This window comes from Stegodyphus dumicola, chromosome 4, assembly GCF_044657685.1.
Source record: "Stegodyphus dumicola isolate Sdum_Otavi_A_Nest chromosome 4, ASM4465768v1".
Taxonomy (NCBI): Eukaryota; Metazoa; Arthropoda; class Arachnida; order Araneae; family Eresidae; genus Stegodyphus; species Stegodyphus dumicola.
In genome coordinates this window covers 249,455,352-249,476,022 of record NC_140771.1, presented here as the reverse complement: position 1 = coordinate 249,476,022, position 20,671 = coordinate 249,455,352, and the positions used below count along the sequence as shown (strand labels likewise).

At 33.1% G+C, this 20,671-nt stretch overlaps 1 protein-coding gene across 3 annotated transcripts in view; it reads left to right on the top strand.

Moving 5' to 3' along the window:
* Positions 1 to 935: 935 nt before the first annotated feature.
* LOC118193292 (uncharacterized) overlaps positions 936 to 20,671 on the top strand; it is a 67,263-nt gene continuing 47,527 nt past the window's right edge. For 2 of the 3 annotated variants that reach the window (XR_004758902.2, XM_085816209.1), the window contains exon 1: positions 936 to 4,384. Coding sequence is in view for 2 of the 3 variants with exons in the window: in XM_085816209.1 (XP_085672335.1) it covers positions 1,187 to 4,342 (3,156 nt within the window). In the remaining variant the exon portion in view is untranslated. Of the gene's footprint in view, positions 4,385 to 8,870; positions 11,080 to 20,671 lie in introns of those variants that run through there. The other variant, XM_035364347.2, reaches the window with a different exon arrangement.

The following is a 20,671-nucleotide window of genomic DNA, read 5'->3' as shown; positions in this document are numbered from 1 at the left end:
GGCACTTCAGTGTACTTTCATCTACGAATGTCATCATGTCATAGTGTGTAGTAACTATTCGTGTTTTCATTAAATATTCAAATTAACTATCAATTGGACTAGTTTATTAACAACTCCTAGACATGGAACCAGCAGCCATCTCCGAAGTAAATTCACAGACATCAAGAATAGTAAGTACTGATCCCATACATATTATTTCAATTAAAATGCTCAGACATACAAATGAACAAACAAACAAAATCTGATTTTCTTGATTATTCTTGAAATGTAATAAACATATTAAAAGCTGTTATTCAGAGTGTCTATTATAAATGTTTAATATAGAACTATCATTTAAATTAGACTTATTCTTTAGAGCAATGTATCGACTAAGTTGTAATCAATTTAAATTACTTGATTTACAGAGTGAAATTTTTGTACATATTGAGGAAGTTAATTGTAGAAGGAATAATATTTTCCAGAGTTTCTCAACAATCTAAATCTGAAGTTTGAACGTCTAAACGTTTCTCATTTATCTTATCGTAGTTTCGTTTCAGAAACTACGATAAGATAAACGAGAATAATCAAAAAACAATTTTTTAATCCTTTCTTTTGAACGAAAACAGACTACTAGAAGTGATGAATGTTGTTTAGGATTATATTTGAAATATGGCTCTTTTTATATACGATTGTAGGATATATTGTATTTAAAGTAAAAGTGGTCAAGCGTGTTTAAAGGAAGTTATATCTGTTTGCCATGGAGGCTCCGAAGCGTCATGACCTAACTCCATATTTCGATAGATCCAAATACCAAGAAATAGGCTGTTATTTAGGAGAATGGGAAATAAGCGTTCCACCAAAAGATAGCTTAGAATGGTGCATTGTTATGAGCTTCCTAACAGACGATTGCGGTGATGAGGAACTCCAGACGCGTTTGGAATTATTAACAGGTAATGCAGAAAATATATTCGATATTAAAATAGCCATTAAAAGATTTAATCCATTTCGGAACAAACATAAATGTTTTTATGACAAAACTTTTAAAACTGTTGTGGATACTTTTAAAAATATTCTTAACAATACTTTTCGTGAAAATAATATCTTAAAGGCTACTTATATCGAAAAATTAGAAAAGGCTTCACGTTTACTAAACTGTTGTGTATGTTTGCTAAATTTTCAATGCTCTAACGTACAAGAAGCTCTCCAGATGTATCCAAAAAATACTCCAAAAATGGACGTTACGGAGAAAATTCCACAAAGATTAACACTGTTTAAATCGGGGACACAGATTACCACTGTTGAAAACCGGCGCAGATTCCGTTTTAGTTTTGGTCTGAAAAGAGAGTTAGGTTTTAAACTGCAAAAAATTGCCTTAAACGTTACATTAAAAAATGCCGAAATCGACAGTACCACTATTAAGAAACTATGCCGTTTATTAAATCCCGAGGAAGTCTTCATCGCAACACTTTTGAAAAGCGAATTCAAATCTGTTATTCCTTTATTGTACAGGTCACCATACATCGCCTGGAAACTTGCAGAAGCTGGATTCGAAACGGATCCTCGTATCGCCGATTCGGAGGGATTTTCTTCACTTTACTATGCCGTGCTTACTACCGACGTGAATCTTCTTCATGTATTGTATGATTATGCTGCTAATGGATGCTGGGGGAAAGAAAATTGTTCATACAGAAGTCTTGATAACGATGTGTTTTCTAACGATGTTGTTTCTTATCTTGATAAACTTGATTCCGTTATGAAAACAGATCAAACACGATCCAAAGATTTTGCGGCAATGAGAGAGAATCAACGAAAATTCAGTTTTATACTGCAAGAAATGCTTCTATTCAATAATTTTTTAAAAGCAGTAACTAAAACCATTAGAGGTATTAGGTCTAAAATGAATGGTAGTACTCTCGTTTCTCAGGCTACTAAGATAAAGGAGACCGTTTTATCAATTTTAGAGATTTATAACAATTTCTTCGTCGTAGACGAAGATACGTCGATAGGTGAAATTCAAACAGTAGCTGATATCAACCCCGCGGATGAAACTGATTGTGCTGATGAAACGAAGGAGATTAACCCCCTCGATAATTATAAAACATTTAAGCATTTCTACGATAACCTAGATTTCACATCTGCCCTTTTGTTTTTTGATAACATTTTTCTTTTGAAAAGTAAGTTAAATTTAGGAAACATAGCTCAGTATTCTGAAATAGAATCCGCTTTCTTTTTGTCTGTGTTGAGTAACAAGTATTTTACCACCAATGTTAAAGCCAGGGCTTCTATTCGTGGCAGACAGGGTTCTTTAAGCCAAAAAGTAAATGAAGATAAATTATGGTTAAAGGGTAACAGTAGCAACATATACGTAGTTCCGTGTCTTGAAAGATTTCAACTTAGAGAAGTAATAAAACGATTTATAGAAGTTCTTCGTGAGACCGATGCGGAACTGTGGAACGCCCGAGAGCGTTTACCTAAATGTGAAGTTACCGAAAGCCTGCTGAGTTTTCCGGAAATTGAAGATGAATTATTAATTGCAAGATTAAAACATTATGTTAAAACTGCGTTGTGCATAGAAGTGGATGATGTCCAATCTGTATTTGTCATCGAAAGGGCTCTCCAAGTAATAGGCGAAAGTATTAAAACAGAAGGTAAAACTGCTAAATCCTATTGTCATCTGCTTTCTGCTTGTTTACCTTCTAAAACTGCAAGCACACTTCGGAAGATTCGCAATGCATTAAGTAATTTAAACGATCAAGAACCCGAGATTAAATTCAACACAGAGAAAAATTTTGATCTCTTTTCAAATATTCAGACGGAAATCAGAAAAATAAATGATTTTTTCCAACCAGTTTATGAACTTCAGAATATAAGAATTAAAGAATTCATATTTCAACGTAGCAAAACACTAGTGAAAGCAGCACGAGAAGAGTGGCAGAGATTATTGTACCTCTCTCCCATGTACAATTACGAACTTTTTAATTCCTTCTTGAAGCTCGAAACTGAACTCGATGATCAAAAAGCAAAATATTCAGTTTCTTTTCAGGAATTTATTGAGAAATATGAACTGCTTTTTAAGAATCTTGTTCACGCACTGGAATCAAAAATTAATGATCCAGAGGAAACTAAAAATAAAATTTTATGGCCATTGGAGCATTTGCTAAATTTTACAGTTGAACATTTCCAATTTTCCAATTCTAAGAGATTACTAGAAATTATGAAAAGCAAAAATGATGACGTCCATAGAACACCTGATCATTTCGTTAAAAATATAAAGAAGTTTATCTGTGATTTATACTCTCAAGAAAATGAGACGGAAACCGATGTAGGTAACATTCATCGATTCATACAAATTATTGCAGGGAATATATATGATTATTCAAAAGAGGATCGAGACCAAATAATGGCTGATATTCCAGAATGTGTGAAGTCTTCCAAATATAAATTACAAGACTCGTTGGAAAAAGGCATTTTGTTAAGTGAAGAAGAAAGAGATGCAGAAATTAAAAATCTTATTTTATCTAACAAGAAACGTGAAAAGTTAAGAAAATCTTATAAAACTGATTCAAAAAGAGCATTGGATATTTTAAAATTTGCCATTGAACCCATTAGTTACATACAACAAATATTCAATGGTGAATCTATAGGAGGAAAGGAATTCGAAACATTGTGTAATGTGATACCATTTTCTTCAGAAAATAAAAGGAAATTATCTGTGGCGGTATTAGGAAACAAGCAAGTGGCAGCGCATAGAGATGCTTGTTCGAATCTTTTAGACAGAATACACCATCTAAAGACTTTAGTAATAGAGGCTAATTCAGACATACGTAATTTATGGGATAATGCCAGAAATTGGAAAACTAAACAATACACCACGCACAAAGTTGTTCAGCTATATATGCGAGATCCTAAATTTCAAGCTTCGATTGAAACGCTTCTCTTCGATTGCATGAATATTACTCGGAACAAAAGATTGGGATGCTTGTGGAAAAAATCTTCCAGTCTCTTCAACGGCATTAACTTACGAAATGTCTTGGCTCACGGGAGTCCCATTCTGGAGAATCTGGGACAGCTCTTGGATCCAGAAGACGTGCCATCTTCATTAGTGAACGAGATTCTACAACTGATCGCAGATGAAGATGCTATTACAGCAATGAGAGATTTGCACCGTTTGACAAAAGAAACTTTTGGTAATGTTATGAAACAAGACGAAAATGATGAACATAAAGAACTGCGAGATCGTGTGAAGATCTGCGACAACTGGGAAAAGTACTTCCCTTTGTTAAATGGAAATATGAAAGAATCCAGTTCTTCAATTGGAAGCTCGATTAGTGTGGTATCTAATGAAACTCAAAATGTCTCTTAGAGAAAACAATTTTGCAAATTATCTTCTTGCTTAAAAGAAAGAGTAAGTATATAAATATGATAATAATTTTTATATTATATTATTGGTAATTTCATGCATGACTTATGTGATTTTACTACTATGATAATATGAAATCATTCATTCACTGAATTTAGATAAATTAGTGTTAATTTGTAATCTGATGCTTCTATTTGAGAAGTTGCTAGTTTATATAGTATCACTATAAAGCCCGGCGATCATACGAAATGACCGCTGTTCTAGGTATTATAAATTGTAATTTATAATTATTATTAAAGAAATTATAAATTATTGTAAAACATTTCAAAAAGAGATTATTTCTAATGTAAACAAATATTCACTTTTCCCTTGACACGCTCAGTTTGCGTTCAGCTGAAAATTCAGTTTAAAATACAATGTCGGAATAAAATCGGGGAAAATTTTAAACTCTTTACGCGAAAGGATATTCAGCATAGTTTGGATAAACCAACCTGATGAGACGCACTACGTATAACTCGTTAAATGGTTTCATCTCCTTTAACTTATCAACGTTTGCAAGTTTCTAGGTAATTCATATGTAAATATAGTTAAATGCATAGTGCTACTTTGGTAGACGGTTGCACGGATTTTGGCGATTTTTTTGGCGAGTGATACGACTGACTTATAACTGTAAACCCATTGCTGGACAAGTTATTTATGGTAACCGATACTTTGTTGTCATTTTATTTAAAAAATAATGCCTTTTATTATGCATAAATTCCGTGTTTTAAATATTATTTATGACTTCTAAATAATAAAAATGAATTTAAATTTGCATTTTTATTTGAAATAAAAATTTTATTGTTTATGATATTTTATGGAATTTTATGTTGTGGATGTAGTGAATGATGTAATGAATGACGTCACATTATTTTAAAAGTAATTAGTTTTAATATCTATAAATTTAAATCAGCTCCCTGATTGGATACTGAATATTTGTGCATTACCGCGCCATTTTAAAATTTTATTATACATCTCTTCGAATTTCTCAGATTTCAAAGCGAAGGGATGTGTCCGTTTCGAAAATGAATGATGTTATTGGTAATTACCAAGAATTATTGGTATCGGAATAAAAAAATTGCCGTTTGAGACCTTATTTTGGCCAACCTGGCTTTCCTCATCAAAGATTTATTTATTGTTACAAGGGTCAGAGGAAATTTACTTTTAATTTTTGGAGGAAACCCCGCTAATTGCTTCTTCAGTGAAGTGCGAGAGTTGTGGATCACAGATGAAGATCTTTTTTTTTTTTTCTGGTACTTATCAATATACGACAGGTAAAATACTTTAAAAAATGTAAGTACATATTTTTTTTTTTTACTTTATAATTATATACTTCAATTTTTATTGAAAAATTAATACACTGTTTTAAAAAATTCCTGAGATATTTATTGCCACATATGTTTTAATGTTAAATGATTATATCCTATAAAACTTATTTTAAAGGAATTGAATATAAGTAATTGAAAAATTTTAATTCTTTAAACGTTGGTATGATGTTTTTAATTCAATACTCAATTTAAGTAATATTTTATTCCAATTAAATGTTGGTGCAATGTTTTTAATAGCGGTGTTTTTATTCTATTATATGAAAGTAATAATTTAACCTTACTTTAGCCTTTTATACTCTTAGTAAATGTATTTATTTATATTTCCCAGCCATGTTAAAAAACACGTTTTCAACAAAAACTTAATCCATTATTTTTAACGATATTTATTTTTTTAAAGTTTCGAATATTTTACTATGCGTGAACTACGTAAAAACAGCATTTTTCAAGATGGCTGACGACTGTAAAAACCGCGCCAACAATTGCGCCATTGTAAATCGCCAAAAACCCGTGCAACCGTCTACCAAAGTAGCACCCGATTTTGTTTACATGAATTAATAACTTTACAATGGATAAAAAATATTTTTTAATTTTAGTGCGTTTAGTTTTAAAAACATTATAATTTAGAAAGACTTTTAAATATATTTTATTATATATATTTTACTCTATAGAATTCAAAGTTTTATAAAAATATTTAAAAAAGAAATTTTAAAACTAAAGAAGTTATAAAATTAATCTAGCGCATAAGCTTGCTAGATTAGCGGGCTACAGCCATAGAAAAGTTTGTAAGTTCTATGTACCTCTGAAAAGCAAATGTATGAAAACTTTGCAGTGAGAAAGAAAATAGTTCATTCTTTTCAAGCAACAACCAATTCCTAAATATTTGTTTAATTGCCGAACCAGGAAAAAACTTTTGACACTTCAGGTTAATGACGAGATGATTTAAATTTAATGTAATATAACAACATGTCCTCAATATCAATAAAAGAATTAACGTGCCATTAATACATCGTATAAATTATACTAACCTGAAACAAAAAAGTTGCCAACAGCAGCTATTTATTTAAAATGCTAACATTAAAGAACAATTTTTGATATACAGTGACGTCATATGCAATCGCTTGCTTTCATCAACTACAGAATATGACTTTTTTAATAATATGTTTAATGTTTGCCAATGTTATTTTTATTTCATATTTTGTAAAACTTACAAATTTTTTATTAGCCAACTCTACGATTTGAAAGCGAGCAGTGGCAACACTTTTCGAAATAACGCGGTTTTCTCACCAACGCGTGAGACTGTTGCCAGTCGGAAAAATGTGTGCGAAAATTAGTGTTTTCAGAGTTTTTAATTAATATCTCGGCTGATTAAAGTCCTACGGAGATGGAAACAGTCACAACGGCTTCTCACGAATTTTTTGAATCGGGAATAATATATTTAAGTTTTGGCAATGCAATTTTTATTTCATATTTTGTAAAGTTACAAATTTTTACTTCCTTGTACGAAGTAAAAAGGAAGTATTGTAATTGCGAAAAGTTTCAGGCAGCATACTTCAACGAAAATATCCATTTTGAACGCTGTCGAATGCAATTTAACGATGTTTTTGCGTGATATTTGTACGTAAGGACAGAATAAAATACTCTTTTCCTGCAAAAAAAAATTATAAAACTGCTTTAAAATTAATTCGGAAGAGAATTTTTCGTGGCGTCTGTACGAACGTATGCACGTACGTGCGTACGTACGTATCTCGCATAACTCAAAAAGGAGTAGCCTCAAAGAACGTTGAAATTGTGTATATAGGACTGCTATAACATGTAGATGTGCACCTCGTATTTTGGTTGTAATCGGCCGCACCAAACGTGCATAAATATATTTATAAATATATCCACTCTGTTACCCGGCTCAGTGATCTCAGTTTCTTTACTCTTATATGTTTGTAAATTGTACATTTTTTGCTTTAAAAATGATTGAATTAATCCTTAACCGGCATAAAATCCTTAACCACAAATGCACTCTTTTTATTTATGTTATAAAATCCGGTTAAGGATTTTATGCCTTTAGTAAATCTGTTTACAATATTTTTAGAATTATCAGCAATTTTAAAGTTGTTTAATTGCCGCTAAGCCTGTTTTTAATGGCGGCCGTTGATGTTTACATTTGAAACAGGAGACTAGTGGATTTGTTGCCAGTCTTCTTAAAAGAAACTTATCTTTCAAGAAACTTAACAATCTTTCAAGAAACTTAGCTTCGCAACAACAAAGATAACGCATTCATTTAATATTGCCAATTAAATCATGCTTAATTCTTTCTGGAATTTTTTCGAGAAAATAAGCGTTTGAAATTTACTTCGTAATTTTTAATATAGATATTTTGAGTTTTTATGTATTTTTGCCTTCTAGCGAAGTGAGAACTGAATTAATTAAATGAGAAATACTCAATCGTCTGTGAAAAACTGTTCCTTTTTTGATTTGTTTGCTTAATTTCTTTTATACATCGTTCTAGCTTTATTATAGTATTTGAATAGAACATGTGGGAACGATTAGATAATTATTCAAATGATATACATTTTGTGCATTCTGAGTTATAATATGAACGAAATTTAAGACTGTTAAGTAAACCTAGCGCCAGAGTGTCGCTATGGTAAACAAAGTAAATTTTAAAGAATGTATTTATTCTATCGTGGTTTATGCGCTGTCGGCGAAGTAGGTTTAATTAAATCTGATAAGTTTAAATAAAATGCAAGAAAAAATGCATATAATTTAATATTCCCGTACAAGGAAGTCGTGGTGTACACATCAGGTTTTTTACTAACACGCACTACGATTTAAAAGCAAGCAGTAGAAACACTTGAAAAAAAGCAGATTTTAATTTCCAGCGTGCAAGACTGCTGCCACTCGGATAAAATGATGGCGAAAATTAGCGTTTTTGAGTTTTTTAATTAATACCTCGGCTGATAAGTCGTACGCAAATGAGAATGGGCTTTTTAGGGAAGATAAATTTTGTTTTGCTGCATTTTGTGCATATTGCATATTTTTATATATTTTTTATTATTATTTACTTTATTTTTGGCTGAAATATAAAAAATTTAATTAATTTGGTTATTATTAATTAAAATTAAGATAAATCTAAATAATGATGACTGTGAGACAACACCTGTTAATTACAGGGAAACACCAGATATCCCCATTCATCATCAACTAAACGGCATAGGTTTTTTGAAGAAGTTATCTTCTACAAAGACTATAGAACTGCATTAATTGGCTTACGCAGAAGAAGCAAATGATTTATGCGAATGATTTATACTTTCGGAAAATGGTGGACGCCACACTGAACATGTTTTGTAACACATTTCAGAAACAATTAAAGATATTTTAAACCGATGTCTTCATGTCTTTTTCGTTTAACAATATTGCACACAGTGCCATTCCCCCCCCTGGGAGTGACTTTTTGAACGTTATTTATTTATTTATTTATTGCGGAAAATAAATTCCCATGACGTCCTTTGCAAGATTGCCATGTTTGACAACATTTGGTCCAATAGTTTCAAGTTTGTATAATTTACACGATATATTAATGGCACGTTATTTCTTTTATGACCATTTCAAAGTAGAACTTTAATTATAACCCCTCTGTATTTGTTTGAAATCGTATTGGCATTATTTGTACACTACGCAAAAAAAAAAAAAAAAAAAAAAAAAAAAAAAGGCGCGGGGGGACAGTTCTGTATCTCCCGTTCTATTGAGCCAATTGATGAAATTCAAATTGCGTTTTTTAAGTCTCGAAAGCGCGAATTAGGATATATATTAGATTTATATATACATTGTTCTAATATAGGTATTTTGACACAAAATCGGACTTTTTCTGAAATGATATGCCAATTTTTTTCCCATATTTCGACTCAAATTGTGCAAAAATTTAAAATTTTGTAAAATTTGGTGCGAAATTTAGGGAGAAATTCAAAAATTTATCGTGGCGTATTTTTTTCAGTTTGCGCCAAGAATAATTTACTTTACGAACTCCTTAATTTATAGCAACCTAATTTTTCTCTCCTTTTTATTACTTCCTTGTACGAAGTAAAAAGGAAGTACTGTAATCGCGAAAAGTTTCAGGCATCATATTTCAACGAAAATATCCATTTTGACCGCTATGGAATGCAATTTAGCGATGTTTTTGCGTCAATCTGTAAGTAAGAACAGAATAAAACTTATAAAAAATTTATAAAACTGATTTAAAATTCATTCTGAAGAGAATTTTTTTTTGTGGCGTCTGTACGTACGTTTACGTACGTATCTCGCATAACTCAAAAACGAGTAGCCTCAGAAAGTTAAAATTTTGTATATAGGTCAGCTATACTATGTAGATGTGCACCTCGTATTTTGGTTGCAATCGGCCTTACCAAACATACATACATATATATATATATACATCCCCTCTGTTACTCGGCTGAGTAATCACAGTTTCTTTAGTCTTATATGTTTGTAAATTGTGCCTTTTTTCCTTTGAAAAGGATTGAATTATGTTGTTCTTATCTTCCGGTTAAGGTTTTTATGCCTTTAGTAAATCTGCATGCAATATTTGTAGGGTTATCAGCAATTTAAAAGTTGTTTAAGTGCTGCTAAGCCTATTAAGTTTTGGGATAACGGCCGTATCTGTTTACATTTTAAACTTGGCAGAACAGCGGATTTGTTGCTATTCTAGAGAAACTAAGCTTCGCAACAACAAAGATAACGCCTTCTTTTATTATTGCGAATTAAATCATGCTTAATCCATTCTGGATTTATTGGAGGAAATAAGTGTTTAAGATTTACTTTATAAAATTTTAATATAGATATTTTCAGTTGTTATGTATTTTTGCCTTGTCGGGAAGTGAGAACTGAATTAATTGAATGAGAAATACTGAATCGTCTGTGAAAAACCGCTTCTTTTTTGTTTTGTTTGCTTAATTTCTTTTATACATCGTTTTAGATTTATTATAGTATTTGAATATAACATCTGGCAACGATTAGATAATTCTAAGTTATGATATGAACGAAATGTAACGCTGTTAAGTGAACCTAGCGCCAGAGTGTCGCTATGGTAAACAAATATAGTGAATTGTAAAGAGTGCATTTGTGGTTTATGTGCTATCGACGAAGTAGATTTAATTAAATCCAATAAGTTTAAATGAAATGGAAGCAAAAATGCACGTATTTTAATATTCCGTGCAGGGAAGTTGTGTGAGGTACACATCAGATATTTTGCACTGCTGACGAACGGAAAAAAAGATCATCGTTCATATCTCAAAATAGTTTTAACAAAATGCGTAAACCACATTTGACATTACTATCGCTCAAAAAAAAAAAAAAAAAAAAAAAAAAAAAAAAAAAAATTCAAAACACGCCAATATGCAATTTCATGTACATCTTTTTTAATAAAAAACTGAAATTTTTTGCAGGTGTGCCTAGAAACACACCTACATTAAGTGGATGTTAAAAATTTCATACATTATACTATAAAAAAATTTTGGAAAAATTTATAAAAAATATTTAAAAATACAAATTCTTAAAATAAATCTTAAAAAATATGCGATACATATTTGAATTAAGCTTAAATTTCGAATTCTGGAAGAAGGAATCAAGAAAGTTTAAGAAAGAAAGAGATATCAATAAATATATATATTCAATCAAAATCGTAAAAGCAACCTTGTATTTAGCGTAAGTATAATGAAACACTCAATCGATTTCGAGGGCAGCTAAAGGTTCCTCCTCATCAGGAGAAAGAAATACCTAGAAAGAAGAAAATAAAATAAAGGAGAAGGAGTCTCAGTCTCAGTGGTCCTTATCAGTACTGCAATTCAGTTAACTCTAAGGAGCTAAAATTTTAAGGGGTAATTTTTTTAAAAACTACTCGTGCGATTTTTACAAAACTTGACAGTTTGGCATCATTTGAGCCGTAGAATGGAAATATGCAAAAACCCTGGCATGTCATTTCAGAAAAAGTAAGATTTTGTGATAAAATACCTATGTTAGACTAATGATATATATAAATCTAATACATATCCTAAGTCGCGCTTTCGAGACATGAAAAACGCAAGTTGAATTTCGTCAATCGGCCGAGTAGAACGAGAGATATAGAACTGTTCCTCCCTTTTTTTGTGCAGTGTACTTCTTTTGTGACGAAAAAAGACTAACCTGCCATCGATGATTTATCAAATCACATGTACGGACTTATTTGTCTAGTTTTATCACTGCAACAGTGCATAAACGGTAACATATCTGTCAGCCTATTCTTTCCTATGCTCTCCATTACTTTTAAATTTAATGACATTTTATTGTACGATTAGGAAACGAAGTTACCTTTACGATAGTTCAAAAAAATGTTATTATTTTTAACCCAAAGGGACGTTAGCCCAGACCGGCTATGCGTCTCGAAATGAGTCTCAGAAGGGCTATTAATCTCGTTTTGACATTTAGTGTCGAATCACTCTAAACGGCTGCATCAGGTTTCAGACTGTTGCCACCAAATATTACAGCCCTGTATTATATTTAAAGAAATTAAATGATGAAAAATCTGCATGAATGTGTGTATGTTTCTCGCACTGTGAAAAAGCGACGGTACCTAGAACCATCTAATTTTGAATAAGATAGTTCTCCACACGAATATGAGCACCCGAAAGCCCGATTTTGGAATTTATTTTATTGTCTATTTCATATTTTATAAAACTTTAACGATTTTTGATTAACAAATTCGACGATTTCAAAACGACTAGTGGCAATACTGTAAAACATTTTTATCTCCAGCGCGCTAGACTCTCAGTCGGAAATTCTAATAATATGCAGTTTATTAAATATTTTTAGCTCAAACGCTCTCGAAACGTCTGTAAATGACACACACACACACACAAAAAAAAAAAAAAAAAAAAAAAAAAAAAAACCACCCGTTTGGACGTAATGTAAAATCTGAAAGCTTTCGAATTTTATTATTATATATAATCTTACCCTTTGTTTCTAATTGCAGCGTTCATTCTCGATTTCTGAGGAAAAAATATTTGTAATAACCATTTTCTCTAAATTTTATCATATTATTGATACCCCTTCATTTAAGATGGGGAGTTTTAAGTGCTTTTCAACAAAGCTATGGTTAAAAATTATTTATAGTATGCTGGCAGTGTATAAAAGTAACGGTTGTCCCAAGCAACTTTTGAGCTTCTTTCCATTCAAGATTGAGACCCGTTGTATAGTTGGGAGCTTCTTGATCTCTTAAACCGTTTACTTCTTTTAATCATTTCTATTCCGTGTTAATGGCGTAAAAAAATTGTTCCCAGATCGATTATAAATTTCATTTGCAAATTAATTTGAATATGTAAACGCCATTTACTTCCTCGTAGGAAGTAAAGAAAATATTGTAATCGCGAAAAATTTAGGGTGTCATACTTCAACGAAAATATCCATTTTGGCTTCTCTCGAGTCCATTTGAACGATGTTTTTGCATGACATCTGTACGTACGGACAGAATAAAGTACTTTGTTTCCCCCAAAAGATTGAAAATTCATTCGGAAGAGATTTTTTCGTGACGTATGTACCTATGTACGCATCTCGCATAGCTCAAAAACGAGTAGTACCAGAGCGTTGGAATTTTGTTCATAGACTGCTATAACACGTAGTTGTGCACATCCCTTTTTGGTTGCGATCGACAGCACCAAAAGTACTCACTCTGTTACCCGAGCTCACATTTTTATAGTCTTATATGTTGGTAAAATGTACATTTTTTGTTTTAAAAGTGTTGTTGTAATTATGTTGTTCTTATGTTTCACTTAAAGTTTTTATGCCTTTTGTTAATATGCATGCGATAGTTGTAGAATTATTAATAATTTAAAAGTTGTTTAAGTGCTGTTAAGTCAAACGAAGCAGTTATTTGCTTACATTTGAAACTCTTAGTGGAATAGTGAATTGAGTCAGTTTCTACCCCTTCAACTTTTTGCAAAGTAGGGCCAAAAGTAAACTCTCAGTTTCGTGCATCGAAAAATATGTCTTCTTGCCCGCTGACCGAACTGCTTACTTTTGCGTAGGAACTCTAATTTTAATTGTATTTTTTAAAAACTTTTAAAATTTTTTCTGGTGTTTTACGTTTTTTTCTGTGATTTAATATTTTTAATGAAGTTGCTTCGAATTTTTATGTGTTTTTGCCTTGGAGCGAAGCGAAAACGGAATTAATTGAATGAGAGATATATGTATAATGAATTAAGAGGAAATAAATTTAAATGAAATACTGCGAAAAGTGTGTATAACTTAAAATTCCTTACAAGGAAGTCATGTGGTTTCCACATCAGATTTTTCAGAACGAAAATTCAGGAGTAAGACAGTCTGATCTATAAAGTGCAATATACAGATTCAAAAAACAAAGGAGATAAAAATTGAAACAACAATGTAAAAGTGCATCGATTAGTGTCCCGCTTAGCAACGCAAAATTAAATGTGATAAAAAGAAAGGCGTTTCCTCAAAGTAACTTAGATCAAAGCTCATGATGATAACAAAAATGCGTACTGATAAAAAATACTGACGATTTCAAACTAATTAAAAAACTACTGTAAAATTTAAGAATATCTGAAAGTTTTCAGATTTTTTATTACTCCAAAAGGAGCGTTTTTTAACGTTTTGTGTGTTACCTTTACTTATTAAATATCAGGTTGTTTGCACTTAAAGCATAAAATTCAGTCATATCTTTAGAGTTTCCGATACACAATCTCGCGTACTGGAGATATTTTTTTTTTCTTTACAGTGTTGCCACTGCTCGATTTGAAATCGTTGAGTTTGTTTATCAAAAATCCGTTAAAGTTTTATAAAATATAAAATGTATAATAAAACAAATTCCAAATTCTAAATTTGGGCTTCCAGATGTCCATATTCGGGTGGAGGACTGCGTTATTAAAAATTTTATGTCTCTAGATACCAATGTTTATTCACAGTGCGAGAAATATACATACATTCATGCAGATTTTTCATTACTTAATTTCTTTAAATATAACGTAAGGCTCTAATATTCGCTGACAACAATTTGAAAAGTAAACCGACATTTAAAGTTAATCAAGAATCAACGCAAAATGCCAAAACGAAATTAATAGTCCTTCTGGGCAAATTTGTCCTTTGGGCTGGTAAAAGATGATTAAACATGTTAAGCAGTTCTTAAATGATTACAATAAACGAAGTGTGGAATTTGTTTGTATTATTTGATTACGAAATATAATCGAAGCTTGTGGTTCTAGAGTCATTAGGGTTCTTTTGAAAAAAGAGACATGAAAAATAAGCAATGCCCACACCAGGACTCGAACCTGGACTTCTCGAATACGCGCCGAGTGTGCTGCCGTTACACCACGAAGGCACGCAGAAAGGAGGGAGAAAATACCTTATGTGATTTTTAAAATATAACTGACAATATCAGAATTTAATAACTGTTTACAGATTACTGCTATATTATTGAACCAGTGCACGTATATAAAGAAGCCAAAACAGTGGCTGTTTCGGAAGAATTTAAATATTTATTTTATTTAAAGAAATAACATAAATTAATATGTTTATAAATATAAAAAGTTATAATTTTAAGTTTATTTATGTTACTTTATTTTTTACGTTTAACAGTATATCTTTCGTATATTGCCAATTAGTGAACTTAGCGTTTGTCAGATAGTACCAATGTTGTTTTAGAATGCATGTGTCCATGAGTGGCCGCCACTGGCTGAGTGATAAGGTAGCTGAACACGTTCCATGTTCCAAGTTCCGATTTATTACCCCGATTAGCATGCGCTATGCATGCTTTGTTCCGGCTATCTTCCTTTATAGTACCTCTATGAGCGCTTCAGGTATTGGAATGTCTCAGGTTAGCAAGGGGAAGGGGCGTGATCAGTAGTCACGTGGATGCAGGAATATATCGTGTTGGCAGAGAGTTTCCAAAAGCGATGGTCTGAAAAAATGCGTAATTTCATGGCTAAAATGTTGTAAGAAGTCAATAAAGTTTCTTATTAATAATTGTAGAACATATCACTGAAGCTATAAGTTGCTGAACACGACTAGTTCGATCCACGTTTAAATTCTAGCGAAAGGGTTGGTTACGAAGGATGCTTTCCTGTTTTTCCTCATGTGTAGTAAATACCAAAGTCAGCAGACAAATATGGCCTTTCCAACGCTCAGTCACGTCCACAAAAGGGAACAGGGAATAGTGGTTTTGGGGCAGACTAAATGACGTCACACGCGCGCAAAAAAAAAAAAAAAAGAAAAAAGAAAAAAAAGAGTTTGTTTGGGATAAGCAAACCTCGTAGTACACTAACCTTGGTAAATATGATTCAGACAACTATAAAATACGAACAGTTTGCCTTAAAAGTTCCTTCTTAAAAGTTCCATTCCTTTTTTCTTACGAAGACAGCTCTCAAGTACCTCCCATAATCCAAGTAATCGAGCCTTATATCGCCGCAAGCTTTTTACTTCCTAAAAGATTTATGACATACCGATTTTTATGATTAAGCTGTAATTATCTTTATCCTTAATACTTTTTAAAACCCTTATCGAAGGTCCCGGTTGCGAATTCCGCAGAAGCCATGGATGTTTGTAAATTATAATGTTTGCGAGGCATCTGGACACTCCAAATATGCAACGAGCCTGAAGTCCTCTTGAGAGCTTGGGAGATTCTCTGACCAATCGCCACGGGGGCGTAATGGCAAACCACACATTGAGTTGATCAATGTTAAACGAATTTCGCTTACTGCGCATGCCCAAAATGGAATTTGGCGCAGTTACGACTTTGCCGCAATTTTAAAAGAAGATAAATACGATATATGGTGGATATTGCATTATCTTGGGTGTAAACAGTTCGAGGTTTTAAAACGTATCAGGTTGTGTAAGCTGCTTCATTACTTGGAGTGTAAATGTCGATTGTAAACTATCCAAATTTTCTCTTAAAAAGGATTACAAAACACGAAACTTTACAAGCTATATTAGCTGATTATACTTCTGAGGAATAAAAACAATTAAGTATTTACCATACTTTCCATTCATATATACTTTAACAATTTAAGGATTTAATCTAGTTTAAATTACTAAATTAAAGGTCAAATAAATTATTGTAAGTGAAATAGACTGTTGCAATTGTAAACAGTCAATAAGACCTACATGGCGAACAGGCTTGTGTAGGGTTGCTTATGCTTAGTTGCCAGTATTTTCTCCCACGCCAGCGGTACACCATTGAGCATGCGCAGTAAGCGAAATTCGTTGATCAACTCAATGTGCGGTTTGCCATTAAGCGCCCCGGGCTGCTCTCCTTCAAAATTGCGGGTGGGGGGGGGACTGAGCAAGTCTTACTTCCACTTCTATGGTGCCAAGGCTCTTGCCAATGGCATGCGATATGGAATTTCGTGGGAATTGCCCTGATTCCAGACAAACGATATCAGTCACAACATCAAGAACTTTTTAAAACAGAATTATATTTTCCAGTGAGTCTATTCAAATATATTATCACAGAATTGAAATGATGTAATATTAGTAATCTTTGCGATCTTAAAGAACGTATATTGTCACATACTGATTTCTGTAAAGGGCTCACGTGTTTTTTTCTCCCTTCGTACATGGTTTACCACAAGGCATCAGCATACAAAACTTTATTTAATCATTCATAAAAATGAGCTTCTTCCCACCACAGAAATACTATTTGAGATGTGAGGATTTATTTATTCATTTTGACTAATTCTCCTTATAGTTAATTTTGAGTTAGAGGAGCTTTTCTGTAGTTCTCCTTATCACTCCCGCTTTTGATGCTAAAATCTAAATTAGATCCCTGCTAAAAGTGCCCCGTAGAGACCTATAAAATTATTTGACAGGGAACTCTTATATCTATATTTTAAGCGAGTCGGCAAATATCTTTTCCCAGTCAGAAAGTAGATTCATAATTTTACAACTTTTAAGAAAATATCTTTGTTATATTTAGCCATAGGAAATTTAATATGGCATTGTATCGTTAACGGGAAGTGTAACGTTTTTTAGAAAATTCTATGACCTGACCTTCTAAAGACCTTATTTTATTACAATAAATTACACTTATCATAAATTAAGGAAAAATCACAAAAATAGCGATAACTCCCTCAAAAATAAGCCAAACTGTGTAAAATTTGAATATGTTGCCAAGTAAGAGTAGCTGAGTAAAACTACGATATGCAAATTAGTGGCGCTGCTTTCGGAATACGTCATCTGCGAGGAGCATAAAAGTCCATGTTTGAGAACAAGCCCACATATTTCACTCTGACAGTGACATCAGAAATCTGAGATAGCCAATTCGTAACAATGACCTCCAGGCATCATTTGCCTGCAGAACTGCGATGGAGAGTCATTGGGAGACTAGAGGCAGGACAAAGTCAAACAGAAGTGGCCAGATGGCTAAATGTGAGTCCTTCTGTGGTTTATAGACTTTGGAGGCAATTTCAAACCACAGATTCGGCATCTAGGAGGTTCAGCCAAGGACGGCCAACTGCTACAACGAGCGCCGATGACCGATATTTAACATTATGGGCACTCAGGAATAGAACCGCTACTCCGACTCTTCTTAGATCCTCCCTTGCTGCAGCCACCGAAAGGTTCGTGTCAACATCAACTGTACGTAGAAGGCTTCACGAAGGTGGTCTGTATGCGAGGCGACCAGCCATTTGTGTACCGCTCACGTCACGCTATAGGAGGGATCGTTTTCAGTGGGCACGACAACATGTCCACTGGACGCCTGATCAATGGAGGGCGGTTTTCTTTACGGATGAGTCTAGGTTTAGTCTAGAAAGCGATAGTAGGCGTTATTTGATATGAAGAGATACTAGAACCCGTTATCATCCGTCAAACATCCGTGAAAGAGATGCATACGGAAGGGGTAGTGTCTGTGTTTGGGGTTGCATCTCTTTGGGTGGACGCACAGACCTCCATGTCTTTCCAAGGGAAACCGTGAATTCTCAGATTTATAGAGATGATACCCTTGATGTTTATGTGCGCCCATATGCCGGGGCAATAGGTGATGCTTTCCTGTTTCAGGACGACAACGCAAGACCCCACAGGGCTCGCATCGTAGATGATTATCTTCAACAGGAAACAATTATGCCCATGGAGTGGCCAGCTCGATCCCCGGACTTGAATCCTATCGAGCATGTTTGGGATGCTTTCGGGAGACGTTTAGCTACTCTCAATCCGCCCCTTCAGACCCTTGTCGCGCTTGCAACTGCTTTGCAAGAGCAATGGTTCTCGCTTCCTATGGAACTGATAGACCGCATAATTGAAAGCGTCACACATCGCTGTATGTGCTGTATTGCTTCTAGAGGCGATCATATTCCATATTGAAGATTTTTTTTCCTATAGCAAACTGACACCTTCGATTTGTTCATTTTATACATGTGCTAATTTCTATACTACCATATTTGTCTGGTAATTTCTTTTTATGTTATTTGATACTTTACTATGTGTTGTATATTGTGGGCAAGTTTCATTAAATTCTACACGTAATTTTTTCAGTAATCGTGATTTTTCCTTAATTTATGATAACCAGTGTGTTTTCAGTTCGACTTTCCTTTTACTCCTGATTTCAGTTTCCTGTCAGAATGTAAATTTTAATGACGTAGTATGCAAAATCTAAGTGTGTTCAGAAGCAGTATTTAAGCTGCGTTTCGAAAGTTCGTGAGAAGTCGTAGCGGAGTTAGTTCCGAATTTATGCTGCGTGTTTAAATTACCTCTGGGTGTTAGTTACTCTTCTCAAATTATTTTGATATTTTAGGCTCGGTTTTGCTGTGTGCAGTCGATTTAGCGGTTTAGCTAACTAAGGAGCTAGTCGTTTAGCCATCCTAATTTATTGTGAATTTTTAAATTTTTATTTTCTCTTCAAATTAGTTTAGCCACAAAAGTGGTGGTGAATTGTGAGCCCCGAGTGTGTGCATCTTGTTACATTAGTTCAAAAGAAAGGTTATTTAAACCTTCTTCTGTAAGTATCTGTTCTTCAAAGACATATCGAAAACTCTCTACTTCGTCTTCTACATAGGGTCTGCAATTTATGCTTCCAAAAAGAACATTGCCTCTATAAACTTAGTAAAAAAATTTCATTTTTACTTCCTTTTACGAAGTATAAAGGAAGTATTGTAATCGCAAAAAGTTTCAGGCAGCATATTTCAACGAAAATATCCATTTTGACCGCTATCGAATGCAATTTAACGATGTTTTTGCGTGATATCTGTACGTAAGGACAGAATAAAACACTCTTTTCCTCCCCCCCCAAAAAAAACTGTAAAACTGCTTTAAAATGAATTCTGAAGAGAAATTTTCGTAGTACATACGTATCTCGCATGTCTCAAAAACGAGTCGCCTCAGAACGTTGAAATTTTCAACGTTTGCTATAAGATGTAGATGTGCACCTCGTATTTTGGTTGCGATCGGCCGAACCAAACGTATATAAATATATTTATATAAGTATCCACTCTGTTACCCGGCTCAGTAATCTCAGTTTCTTTACTCTTATATATGTTTGTAAATTGTACATTTTTTGCTTTAAAAATGATTGAATTATGTTGTTCTTATCTTCCGGTTAATGTTTTTATGCCTTTAGTAAATCTGTATGCAATAGTTTTAGAGTTATCAACAATTTTAAAGCTGTTTAAGTGCCGCTAAGCCTAATAATTTTTTTTTTTTGATGGCGGCCGTTGCTTGTTTACATTTGAAACAGCAGAGTTGTGGATTTGTTGCCAATCTAGAGAACCTTAATTTCGCAACAACAAAGATAACGCCTTCATTCATTATTGCGAATTAAATCATGCTTAATCCTTTCTGGAATTTTTTCGAGTAAATAAGTGTGTAGGATTTACTTCGTAATTTTCAATACACATATTTTGAGTTTTTATGTATTTTTGCCTTGTCGCGAAGTGAGAACTGAATTAATTGAATGAGAAATACTCAATCGTCTGTGAAAAACTGTTTCTTTTTTTGTTTT